Source organism: Moschus berezovskii, chromosome 25 (genome assembly GCF_049115385.1).
Source record: "Moschus berezovskii isolate FMDL1 chromosome 25, NW_MosBer_1.0, whole genome shotgun sequence".
Taxonomy (NCBI): domain Eukaryota; kingdom Metazoa; phylum Chordata; class Mammalia; order Artiodactyla; family Moschidae; genus Moschus; species Moschus berezovskii.
The window spans coordinates 42,177,501-42,190,921 of NC_142484.1; the positions used below are offsets into that span (position 1 = coordinate 42,177,501).

The 13,421-nt window shown below is 39.1% G+C and overlaps 1 protein-coding gene across 2 annotated transcripts in view; it reads right to left on the minus strand.

Moving 5' to 3' along the window:
• The window catches only part of GRM5 (glutamate metabotropic receptor 5), a 660,867-nt gene that overhangs the window by 102,883 nt on the left and 544,563 nt on the right, over positions 1-13,421 (minus strand). For both annotated transcript variants that reach the window (XM_088832124.1, XM_055416174.2), the window contains exon 6: positions 9,838-9,964. In XM_088832124.1, coding sequence (XP_088688250.1) covers positions 9,838-9,964 — 127 coding nt within the window. The remainder of the gene's footprint in view (positions 1-9,837; positions 9,965-13,421) is intronic.

Consider the following 13,421-nt stretch of genomic DNA (forward strand, 5'->3'; position numbering starts at 1 on the left):
TTTTGATGAAAGTGAAAGAGGAGAGTGAAAAGGTTGGCTTGAAGCTCAACATTCAGAAAACGAAGATCATGGCATCTGGTCCCATCACTTCATGGGAAATAGATGGGGAAACAGTGTCAGAGTTTATTTTTTTGGGCTCCAAAATCACTGTAGATGCTGATTGCAGCCATGAAATTAAAAGACGCTTACTCCTTGGAAGGAAAGTTATGACCAGCCTAGATAGCATATTGAAAAGCAGAGACATTACTTTGCCAACAAAGGTCCATCTAGTCAAGGCTATGGTTTTTCCCATGGTCATGTATGGATGTGAGAGTTGGACTGTGAAGAAAGCTGATCGCCGAAGAATCGATGCTTTTGAACTGTGGTGCTGCAGAAGACTCTTGAGAGTCCTTTGGACTGCAAGGAAATCCAACCAGTCCATTCTAAAAGAGATCAATCCTGGGTGTTCATTGGAAGGACTTATGCTAAAGCTGAAACTCCAATACTTTGGCCACCTCATGCGACGAGTTGACTCACTGGAAAACAGTCTGATGCTAGGAGGGATTGGGGGTAGGATGAGACGGGGATGGCAGAGAATGAGATGGCTGGATGGCATCACCGACTCGATGGATGTGAGTTTGAGTGAACTCCGGGAGTTGGTGATGGACAGGGAGGCCTGGCATGCTGTGGTTCATGGGGTCGCAAAGAGTTGGACACGACTGAGTGACTGAACTGAACTGAACTGATGCATGGCATACTTAATGTATTAAAATTGCTCTTTATTTGTTTGTGTATCTGCCCAGGCCCTGGAATACTCGAGGGTAAGAACTGTGACTCCTTGATCAATGTGTGTCCAATGTCCAGTGCTTTGTTTGAGCCATACTGGAGCTATTTGCTAATGAGTAATTTCTGTCCTTTGTGCCACCAATGCAAATTTAATTATTGTAGGTATTATATGTTGTACTCTTAGTGCAGTTATTTAAGTTGACCTTCTTCTACTGTGGATATCTGGTGCATAGAAATGGAAGGTCAGACACTTCACATATTTATTTCAATCAAAAGAACCTAGCACAGTGTTGAAAATAGTGTAGAAAGTTGATTAACAAAAAGAACTTTTGCTTAATGAATGAGTGATAGGATAGCCAGCTTGTATAGCATGTGTTTCTATTCAGATTATTACTTAACTTAGAAGCCAAGAAATTAGAGGTAGCATTATGAAAAACTATTCCATTTAAAATACTAACAGGAACTATTTATTACCACTGTAATTATAAAAAATAAGCATATTTCTTATCTAAACTTGTAACAAATTTCCTCTAAAGAACTGGAAACACATAATAAATGGAAAGAGTTTTTTTTTTTACCCTTTCCTCATCCAAACTGAATTGTAATAATCAAATAGGCAGCACTTTTTACAGACATTTCAAATGAAAAATATCAGAGCAACCTGGAGATAATTAACATGTAACCACTTTGAAAGCTGAATTTTTTTCTCTTTCTATAATTTCCTGAAAATACGGGGCTCCCAAATGTAATTGTGAAGAGATACATGTGGTGGAGCATAAAGTGGTGGAATCAGTGCCTGGGCTTGATTTTCCACTAGCTTTGTGACCTTGAGCAATTTATAGAATCTTCCTGGGTCTTAATTAATTCAGTTGTAAAATAATAATGTGTACCTCATAGGATTCAAAAGAATAATGCTTAAGATAGTTAAAAAATATTGGTGATGAAAAGCAATTCTTCCCATGTTTTTATTTACTCGTTAAAGGGTTTAAAAAAAAAGTTCCAAGAAAAGTAGGGCAAACTGAGGAACATAGATGAAGGCCACGTTTGTAAGAACAGAGCAACTCAAATGCCAGAGCTGTAAGACTTGTCAGTAGTTCTGTCTCCTTGGAGCTCATCCCCCCTCCACCCCGCCAGGGTTCCCACTAACTCCCTTTTGTTTGACTCTGCTCTCTTTTTTCCCCCTGAAGTGAAGATACAAAGGTTCCAAAGCAATTAGGTAACTTAGGGAACCACAGGACTTCCTAGAGAATGTTCCTACTGACATTAAAATGTAGATGGGCACTGCCCTCCTTTCATTTTACAACTTTGCACTTTAAGTTATATTTCTTTATGAGTGAAAAGCAGGAAATCATTCTTTCTGTCATAAAGCTTCCCACCAACTTACTTCTTGAAAGTCATGTTGTTGTTGTTTTATGCTTTTTCCTTTTACTTGGGTTTGTTGGAAGGTTGCCAGAGTTGGCATACCCACCTGAAAGTGTTTCCCTGGCTTTGGCTTTGCCCTGGGCAGCTCATGATCTGCTACTTATAATCCATCCTAAATTCTTTGAAGGAAAACAAAGATGCTTTCTAGTACAATATTTGCATGTATCTGGTGGAGAGTTGTATTCAGTGAGAAAGTTGTCTTGGCAGAAAACTGAAGGGACTTTTCTGAGTGCCTAGCCCAATTGTTGCCTTCCACTATTTCTTCCTCCTTCCTCCTTCGAACCAGACCTCACTGAAGTTAACATTCTTGTCTCAGGGCAACAGCGACCTCCTCCTACTGACTGTAACTTCTGACCTCTTCATTGCTCTTTATTCCCACTGCATCGTCCAAACCACCAACAGATTCACGCTGTGACTTGCAACGTTTCACTCCCATGGTTTTCTCTCCTCCTTCTTTCAAAGTCCCCAAATGGAGTCCTTATTTTAAAATTTTATCTTTTAATATTCAATTATTTAAATAGCTCAAATAGTATACAGTATTTTAAGCAAATTGTAAACACGCAGGGAAGTGTAGAACAAACAATATCAACAGATATTGACATTTTGTCATTTGTTTCAAATTACATACACATACAACTTACAGATATAATTAAAACCTCTCTTGTAAATCCTACCAGACTCCCTCCCATCTGTTTCCAGATGAAACCACTATTCCAAAATCAATATCCTTTCTACTCATGTTTTTAAACAATACTAACGCTTTACATTGACTATATGAATGATATTTATAAAGTAGCCCATCATGATTGCAGGCTTCTCTGGTGGCTCAGTGGTAAAGAATCTTCCTGCCAATGCAGGAGACTTGGGTTCGATCCCTGGGTCAGAAGATCCCCTGGAAAAGGAAATGACAACCCACTCCAGTATTCTTACGTGGGAAATCCCACGGATGGAGGAGCCTGGCGGGCTACAATCCACAGGGTTGCAAAAGAGTCAGACAAGACTTGGCGACTAAACAACAACAATAACAACTATCATGATTGTACTTCCTTTTCTTACTCAGTTTTTGGATATTCCTGGAAATAATACTTGCTCTGTTTAAAACTATTCTCTCTGCTCGAAAGTAGACATAAGGTCAGAGAATTTTATGTTTTGGTCAGAGAAGTGTTGACATTTTCAGTACTTAGAACATTGCCTGGGATAAAGGAATTGCTAGTTATATAACTGTTGAGTGAATGACTACATGACTGAATGAATATATATATAATGACTCTTAATTTCCTGTAGAATAAAGTTTAAAATAGTTACCATGCCTTATGAAGCCCTGCAAGAGCTGGCCTTTGCTTGGCTTACCTGTCTCGTTCCCCCATGCTCTCAGTTCCGTCTCAGTTTTTTGTATTCTAGGCCCCAGACACTCTTCTCTTTCATTTGAATTTGGCCAACTTCCATCTTTAGTTCTCACATGGATATGCAGTTCATTGAGGGGTCAACTTTAAACCTCATCCAAGTAGCTTTCAATGATACAGGCTCCTACACCATTCTAGTCTTCTCTGTTGATACTCAGCATCTTATTACTTGTCAGTATTTAGGATGATAATCACTATGAGGGCAGCAATCCTATTTATCCTATTCACTGCCAACATGGATAGCTGAAGATTGTTAGACAAACTACTTGCTGTCCTTAAAGAAAGTGACTTGAATTAGGAATATTGTTTATGTTCTGCCCTCATCCTCCATTCAAAATCTTTCTTTTCTTTCTCATTTTCTTGCCAGGTTTCCTTTCTTTCTCTTTCTAATTCTTGGTTCCTGGTTACTTTCAGTTTATGATGGCTATTAAAAATATTGCTAGCCTGATATTGGGGCTTCCTCAGTGGCGCTAGTGATTAAAGAATCCGCCTGGACCAAGAGATGCTGGTTCGATCCCTGGGTCAGGAGGATCCCCTAGAGTAGTGAATGGCAACCCATTCCAGTATTCTTACCTGGAAAATTTCATGGACAGAAAGGCCTGGTGGGGGCTACAGTATATGGGGTTGCAGAGTCAGACACAACTGAGGGTGCATGCACACACACACACAAACACACATTTATTTTAATGGAGTTATTGATGAAAATACATTCTCATAATACAATATTATATGCATCTGTATGTGTGTGTGCCAACAAGTAACCAACAGTCCTACCTCTCATAAACATTTTTTTTTGACAATAGGTAACATTCATTTCAAACATCTTTCTGTGAATATATACAAGGAAATGGCTAAATATAATATAGACATTAAGGTCAGTTGACTGCCTCTCCTAGTTGTTTTTGCAGTTATTTAATTTTAAGATCTCTAACCATGCTAACAGTCTTATAGAGTTGTATCACAATTAAACAAATTAACATTTGTATGAGGCTTCAGCCAGTTCCTGGCACACAGGAAACATTATGTGTGTGTTAGTTGCCATTATCACGATGAGGGCACTGACCCAGAGTGACCTGAGCTGTCATGTTATAGGCTGAAGTGGGGCAACTGTAAACCAAGTGGGTAGAAGAAAGACCCAAGTATCTCTGTAACAAGCTTTGGAATAGCTGAAGCCATCAGAGCCGTCTTCTGGCTTAGCTAGCAGTGCCAGGTGCCAAGTGACTTTGAATCAGAGTCAATGAGATAGCTGCAAATGCTATAAGCTCTTTGGAAAAGTGCTGTAGATCTTAATTAAAAGTTAAACTTCATGTACTGTCAGTGTGGAGACCTTTCCAGGTTTAGCACTTATTCTCCTTTCTCCCCTCCCACTTTCTCCCCCCATCCCTGCATATACACACACGCTCACCCATATACTTGTAGCAAGAGGAAGGTCATTTCATTCTTCTGCTTGAAAACTTCCCTGGCCCCACAAAGTCTATAGGATAAGGTCCACACTCCTTAGTTAAAGCTGTCTTCAGAGGATGGCCCTAATACTTCCATCTTCTTTTTTTTTAACACTCCCCATCATATACTGCAGATTGACACACACTTACTGAGGGCCTCTTCTGTGTCAGGCATGGTGTTAGATGCTAGGGATGCAAAGATGAGTGAGATACAGTTATGTCCTTGAGAAACTAAGTGATTCAGCAGTAGGTGGGGGTGGGAGAGATAAGGATTTAGGACCTTAAAATCCAGTTTGAAAATGATATAAAGAGGGAAGCAGAACTTGTTTTAGAAATACAGAATAGGGGACTTATCAGTGTCTAAGTACAGCAAAGAAAGTATCAGAAGGTGACATTTAGGCAGAGGTGAGCAGGAATTATTCAAGTAAATAAGGCAGGGAAGGTAACACACGTAGGGACATGGAGGAATAAAATAATGTTGTGTGTAGATGAGAATTATAAGCAGCCCTTGATACTGGAATGTAAAATGAGAATCATAAAGTGTTGGTGAATGAAATTAGAAAGATCATAGGAGGGTGAGGGAACTCTGTATGTCAGGTTGAAAAACTTGGATGTATCTGTCAGGGAATGTTTAACAGGAGGATTCCTATGTGCTGTTTCTCATAAATCCTCTGTTCCTTATCAGTGGAACAGCAGGCCGCTCCCAGGACTGAGGTCATTATATGAGACAGGCTTGAATCTTCTTCAGTAAACATTCTCTTTATGACAAAACTGCTTAGTCTCGATCCTCTTTCTTGAGATATGGATTGTCTCCTGACCTTGTGACCATTATTAATCCCTTGTTCCCTTGGTAACGGTTGCTGTACATTTGGTTTTCTGATCTTGTATCATTGTCAAAAGAAATTTCTTGTACAACAGCCTATATATACTCACAGAAAGATCATTAAAGCACCTTTGCGCCATCAGAGCTTGGGTCCCCGTGTCTGTCTGTCTTTCTTTTTCTCTCTCTCTCTGGTTAGTTCTCTGGAGCGTAGAAACCTGTTGTGCTCACTGTCTTGCCCGGGCTTCCAAGACCCCCTCGAGAGGGTGCCCGGTGCCTTTGTGAGCGACGCAAGCCTTGTGTCAAGGGCTTTATTGGTTCTCTGCGTGAACCAGGGAATATCAGCCTCTTTCACTTTCTTATCGTCGACTCCGGACCACCAGGTTCTGGTCCATTAAAGGACCCCAACATATATCCCATAGAGTTATGAAAACACTGGTAAGTGTTGAGCAATTAAATAAAATGGACAGATCTGTATTTTGGATATGTTATCTACTAGCAAGATGAAAAAACAGACTTAGAGGCATGTAGTATAAATTTGGGAGTAGAGAAATAAACTGGGAGATTACTGCAATAGTCAAATGTGAGATGATAACTTAGCCAAGGGAAAAGTTTTACAAATAAATGGAGAGAAGGGATAAAAATATTTAGCAGTGCCAATAGGAGAACTTGCTGAGTGACTGCATATGGGTGACCAGGAAGAGGGGAGAGTTTATATGACTTACTTATTTTTGTTTGGAGAAATGAGGAGAATGATGGTGCCATTCAGAGCCTCGCGCTGCATACTCTTTCCAATATGATCTTCTTCACTTAAAAAATTTTTAATTTTCTTTTTCTTTTGTGGCCACACCATGCAGCATGTAGGATCTTAGTTCCCTGAATTAAGGGTGAGTTGAACAGGAATTGAACCTGTGCCCCCTGCATTTGAAGCCTGAAGTCTTAACCACTGGACAACCAGGGAGGTCCTCTTCTTCACTGTTTTAAAAGTGAACTTAAAGACTATGCCTCAAAACTAAACCTTTTAAAATTTCTCCAGGGTTAGGTGTGCCCTTGTCCATTTTTCCGTAATACTTTGCTCATTCCTCCCCTATAGCACTTGGTTGTGAATATACAAATGTAATTTTTTTGTCCTATGTTTTGTAAAACTATCACAATGAACATGGTCTACTTTTTCATTCAACAGAAAAGAATTTTATTGTTACTATTTGGACTATAATAATGTGCTGGGAAAACTGGGGTTAAAAAGCAGACATAGTTCTTATATAATTTACCATCTTGTTGGGAGAGAGATAAGACTCTTTCCCTCTCCCAGGAGAAGTGGTTATTGTTTACATGCTTTTCTCCCACTAGATTATTAAGTTTCTTGGAAACTTAAACTAATTTTATATTTCCAGTTTTTCTCTTTCCTATTACATTTTCTGGCACACACTAAGGCCTTAATTTGTTAAATTAATTCATACTTGAAAATCTCAAAGACATCTCCAACTGATCTTGTCTAAAACCAAACTACTGATCTTTATCAAAAAAAGCATTTATTTCTCCAGTCCTCAAGGCAGAAAACTGGGCAGCCTTACTTAATATCCATCACAACCAATCATCTTTATGTCCTGTTGATTCTACTCCAAAGTGCATCTGAAATCTTTCAATGCACTGTTCAGCCCAAGACACCAAGAACTTTTGGTGCCTGCAGTGGCAACCAGCGGTAACCACCCCATCTATCTCCCTAGTTCCACTTGCCATTTGTCTCCAAATTACTCTTCCCCACAGAATAATATTTTAGAAATATGCATCTAGTCGTGTTTTCTTCTTCTACGATACTCCCTGCAAAGGTTTCTCATTGCACTTAGTATTAAACACACAAATCCTGAACCTGTTCTATAAGGCTGTATGTGAACTAGCCCCTGCTATCTTTATGATCTCTTATCACATCGTTTTCTTATTGGCTTATCTATAATAGACCTTTTCTCTTAGCCAGAAATGCCCTTCTCATCATTTTTTGATAGCTATGTCTGTATTTATCACTTAGGTCTCTGATAATTTTCACTTCTTTAGAGAGATCTTTTATGATTAAAAGATTTAAATTATGTCTCCCCTACTATATCCATTTTCTAAAAACGCTTATTCTTTTGCTTCATACTCCTTAACACAATTTGTCTGTGCCTGTGTATGTGAGACAGGGGGAGGGAGGAAGAGGGAGAGAGTCCTATCTCTCTCCCAACAAGATGGTAAATTACATAAGAACCATGTCTATTTTTTATTTTTTTTTAACCCCAGTTTTATCCAGCACATTATTCTAGTGCAAATGGTAATAATAAAATACTTTTCTATTAAATGAATGAAAAAGAAGACCATATTTCATTGTGATAGTTTTAGACAACATAGGACAAAAGTTTATACTGGTATATTCATGTTCAAGGTGCTTAGCCATGTATATAGTTGAATCTGTGAAATGGTTGTTCAATTTACTGATAATCCATATTGAAATTAGAAATTATGAATAGAGAAAGAGTAAAGAAATAGTATAAAGGAACAGATCACCAATACTGATTTTTATGTCCCTCACAAGAGAACCAATCATATTTTTTTTCTTTCTTACATTTTTACTATATGTGTGTGTGTGCTTTATTTCCTCTGTTTAGCTAAATTTAATAAAAACTTTGTGTTCAGCCCTGACTTGGCTCTGGGGACACCGGGATTTATGAGTATCAGAAAGTTTATCATCTGTGGTGAAAATAGGACTCAAATGCTGTCACAAGGTACTTGGGTGTTTTATTAAATCAGAATTTTAAATTTTTTTAAGAAAAGGGAAGTTTTCTGCATAAATACCACTCACTGAAAACAAAGTCTTAATGTGAGCTGGTCTCAGAATGCCCAAAATCACAGGATTTTTAGAACCAGGCTTTTGCAATAAGGTAATACAGCTAATACAGCTACCATCTCTTGTCCTGTGAGGGTCAAGTCTAACACCAATGACGTTATAATCTAGCCTCTAGGAGTTTGTGTTAAATCCATCTTAATTGTAAAATGACTAGATGACCTGACCTACCAGGTGGGCCCTCTGCCTAGAATGTGTTTTTCTCTTGTTTTCCTGGAAAAACTCAGTTTCACAGGTCTTCTTGTACTTTCTGTTCACAAATCTGCATCCTTTACTTTATTGTAATCACACTTTACTTTTTTGCCTCTCTCATTAACTTCTTGACAATAGAGTGGCATATCTTTTTTTATATATATTTCAGTGGTAGGCAAATAGGTGCATAATTTGCATTTACTAAAGGTTTATTGAATAAATTGAAAGGAAAGATGGAAGGTATTATTCCGTTTTCATTGTAAAGATTAGAAACAGCTATAAAATACCATTTTGAGAAGACATGACAATAATTTCCTAACATTTTTGGAGGAAAAAACTAAACCAAAACATCACGAAAACAACAACAACAAAACAACCCTCCCAAAGTACCCCCCAGACCTGGGAGAGATGAGTCTTACCCTGTGTTGACATTATTTGAAAACTCATTAGTTAGAGGTGTCTGGTTTAGGTTAAGGATAAGCACTAAGAGAAACAAAGTGTTTTAGACCAAATTCTACCTAATTCTGTGCTATCCTTTGGTCCTTGGACATGTCATGACATATTTTAGTCTCTTCCTGGCCAATGTTTCTCTCTCTACACCTCGAATCACAGTTAGCTGGGGTCCTTCCTAGCAACTTCTGGGAATATTCTGAAGAGGGGCTGAAAATGCCCAGTAGACAACCTAAGGATTCTGATCCAGTTTAGTGGTGAAGGCAGGAATGGACGCTGATTTCTCTCTGAGACACAAGATTTTCATGATTAGCCCAGGTGTTGGGAAGCCTTCTGTTCCTAAGGGAACTCTCTGTTGCATAGAGTTCCACTAAGATGAGGACTGCTTGGAGATGTAAGGCCCTCCCACATCCGTGTCCTTTCCGAGTTTTGAGGGAGGCGCCTATGCCAACATTGTGATGCATGTACCTGTGAGGTCGTCGGTGGGCCAGGACCCCAGCTGGCACGCCTTGCAGGTGTACTCGTCAAAGACGTACTCGTTCTCCTTACAAGGTGTGCACGTCCAACAGCAGCTCACCTCTCCCTTCCGGATCACCTACGGCAAATGTCGACAGTTTTGATTATTCTTTTTCTCACACAGATAAAAATACAGCAATCTTTTATTCAAATGTACTGCTTTACAAAGCAGAAAGGGGCTTTCACATCAATTATTTCAAGTGTTTCTGGTTAGGCAGTATGAATATGGACATTCTCATTTTATAATTAAAGAAACAGGCTGAGTTTAAGCAACCAGTCCAACATCATAAAACTGGTTGGAGACAGGGTCAAGAATGAAATTAAGTGTAAATCTCTGGATAATTAGCTTTAGCTACCTGTATTAATGAAATGACTGTATTTGTGCTCACAAGTAAATATGTATACATTTCCATATGTGTATATGTAACTGAATTTCCCCCAAAGTTTGTGCCTTTCTTTGCTTCAAATTACGAATTTTTGCTTTCTGGACTTCCCTTGGCTTCCTGCCACTAGTTGAATAATTGTTAGGGGAAAAAAAAGCCCCTCATGGTATGTCTATTAAAGTTTAAAAAAATCTATCTATATTGATAAACAAAGCGATTAAGAATTTGTTTTGAATTCAGAGGCAGAAGATGATTTTTCTGGAGATCACTTCTTAGACTGTTTCTACTAAAATTCTGGCTCAACAATTCATCTCATTCCTTCCTGTTCTAGTAGTTTTGATTTGCTTGGGATGAAGATGGATAAGGTCACTGAGACTATTATATTGCTCTTCATCTGTTTGATTTTTTTTTTTAGGGCGATGGAAAATAATTGAAATAATTTAACAGTTGAAAGAGTCCCAGATGTTATTCTTTAGAAATGGGTCTCTTTTTCCCCCCACCAACTGGTACATGCATAGCCTCTGTGGAAGAGAGACAGCGTTCATTTGTTAAAGATTCCTATAAATAATTAAATCTGTGATTAATAACTAGACACAGAAGTGATTACACTTTAGATTCCTTGTCTGAGATGCTGACTCTGTTAGCGACCTTTGATAACAATGTCTGGGTTTCTGTAGCCAAACACAAGTGTAAGCTGGTGCGCCTTTCTTCTCTTTGTACTGTCTCTCATGCTGACATTTGGCACTCCAGCAATACAAGTAGGAGATAATGACAAAAGGACCTGAAACATCCTTTCCCTAAAACAACCAGATAAATGAGGCACCATTGCTAATCAGACCTGCTTCATCTATCTCAAGCTTCCTTCATAAGAATATTGACTGTTCACAGGTAATTTAGTGCATGCCATACGGTGTCATCTCATTGAAACATCGGAATAGCTCTGTATAACGTAGCTAGTTTTATTTTATTCATTTTATTGGGGGTGGGGGAGAAAACTAAAGCTCAGAGAGTTCGCACAACACGTGGGTAAATGAGAGATCAAATAATGCCTGTTGGACTTTGAGGTCATGCTCATAAATATTGAGCCTTATTGGTTTATATCAAGATAGGGGTCATGATACTTTGAAATAGGTGGAGGAAAGAGAATCAAGGGGTACCTAAGTTCCAGTCTTACTTATGGTGTTGTTCAGTCACTCATTTGTGTCCGACTCTTTGTGACCCCACAGAACAGTAGCTCACCAGGCTCCTCTGTCCATGTGATTCTCCAGACAAGAATACAGGGTTGCCATTGCCTCCTGCAGGACATCTTTCCAACCCAGTGTTTGAACCCAGGTCTCTTGCATTGGCAGGCACATTCTTTATTACTGAGCCACCAGGGAAGCCATCTTACTTAGAGCCACTAAATAATTGTGTAGCCTGGAGCAGTCTCCCAGCTGATTCTCTTTCTTCCAACCAAGACTAATGTTTTTGAAATAAAACCTGTGTTTAGAGTCCCCTGAGGATGAAATCTGTGGAGAAGGGAATGGCAACCCACTCCGGTATTCGTGCCTAGAAAATTCAGTGGACACAGAAGTTTGATGGTCTATAGTCCATGGGGTTGCAAGGAGTCAAACATAGCTGAGCGAATCAAGTATCATGATGATTTGTAAACTGTGTGTGTGTTAGTCAATCAGTTGGGTCTGACTCTTGCGACCCCATGGACCATAATCTGCCAGGCTCCTCTGTCCATGGAATTCTCCAGGCCAGAATTCTGGAGTGGGGAGCCATTCCCTTCTCCAGGGGATCTTCCCAACCCAGGAATGGAACCCATGTCTCCTGCATTGCAGGCAGATTCTTTACCAACTGAGAAACCAGGGAAGCCCTTGTAAACTGTAGAATACTTTTAAATATTAACTCTTTTATTAGTAACATACATATAAATACCCACATAGAGATATGGATTTAATTTTCAGGGTATTTTCAACCACACTTGGTAAAAAACTATCATTGGGACAGTTACTAGATTTTGTAATGCAAGGAGGCACATTTCAAATGCTGAACGATTCTTTCTTAGCAGCCTGGCAAACAAAAGCACTTGCATTTTTCCTCTTTGAAATATGCTGACTTTCTGCGATTCAACTCGCATGGCTTTATAAATTTCAGTTTTTTTTACCAGAAAAGCTCATGACCTTTTCCAAGATTAACTCCAATTATTATGATCTTTCTTGAATTGACAGGGACAACATAATATCTTCTTCTGATCATTAAGAACTGATTTGTTTTACCTTTTTTCACTTGTTATATATGTTCTGTTTCACATTCATTTTGAATATAAGAGATGCTGACAATTCTCTTTCAGACTAATCTCCAATCTTTTTGAACACCCTGGAAGTAGTATGCTTTCCTTATGAATAACAATATGTAAAATATTTGACCCCTTGCCAGACTAAGTGTCCTTTCATGGACCCTCAGTTAACAAATCTGATCAATGCTATGAGGTGTTGATATCATTTAGGGAAGCTGTTCAGTGACCTTCTTAAGCCATATCAAGAAAGTGTAGTCAGTTATATATTTCAGTTCAGTTCAGTCGCTCAGCTGTGTCCAACTCTTTGTGACTCCATGAACCACAGCATGTCAGGCCTCCCTGTCCATCACCAACTCCCAGAGTCCACCCAAACCCATCTCCATTGAGTCAGTGAGGCCATTCAACCATCTCATCCTCGGTCGTCCCCTTCTCCTCTGCCCTCAATCTTTCCCAGCATCAGGGTCTTTTCCAATGAGTCAGCTCTTCACATCAGGCATCCAAAGTATTGGAGTTTTCAGCTTCAACATCAGTCCTTCCAATGAACACCTAGGACTGATCTCCTTTAAGATGGACTGGTTGGATCTCCTTGCAGTCCAAGGGACTCTCAAGAATCTTCTCCAACACCACAGTTCAAAAGCATCAATTCTTCAGTGCTCAGCTTTTTTTATAGTCCGACTCTCACATCCATACATGACCACTGGAAAAACCATAGTCTTTACTAGACGGACCTTTGTTGGAAAAGTAATGTCTCTGCTTTTTAATATGCTGTCTAGGTTGGTCATAACTTTCCATCCAGGGAGGAAGTGGCTTTAAATTTCATGGCTGCAATCAACATCTGCAGTGATTTTGGAGCCCAGAGAAATAAAATC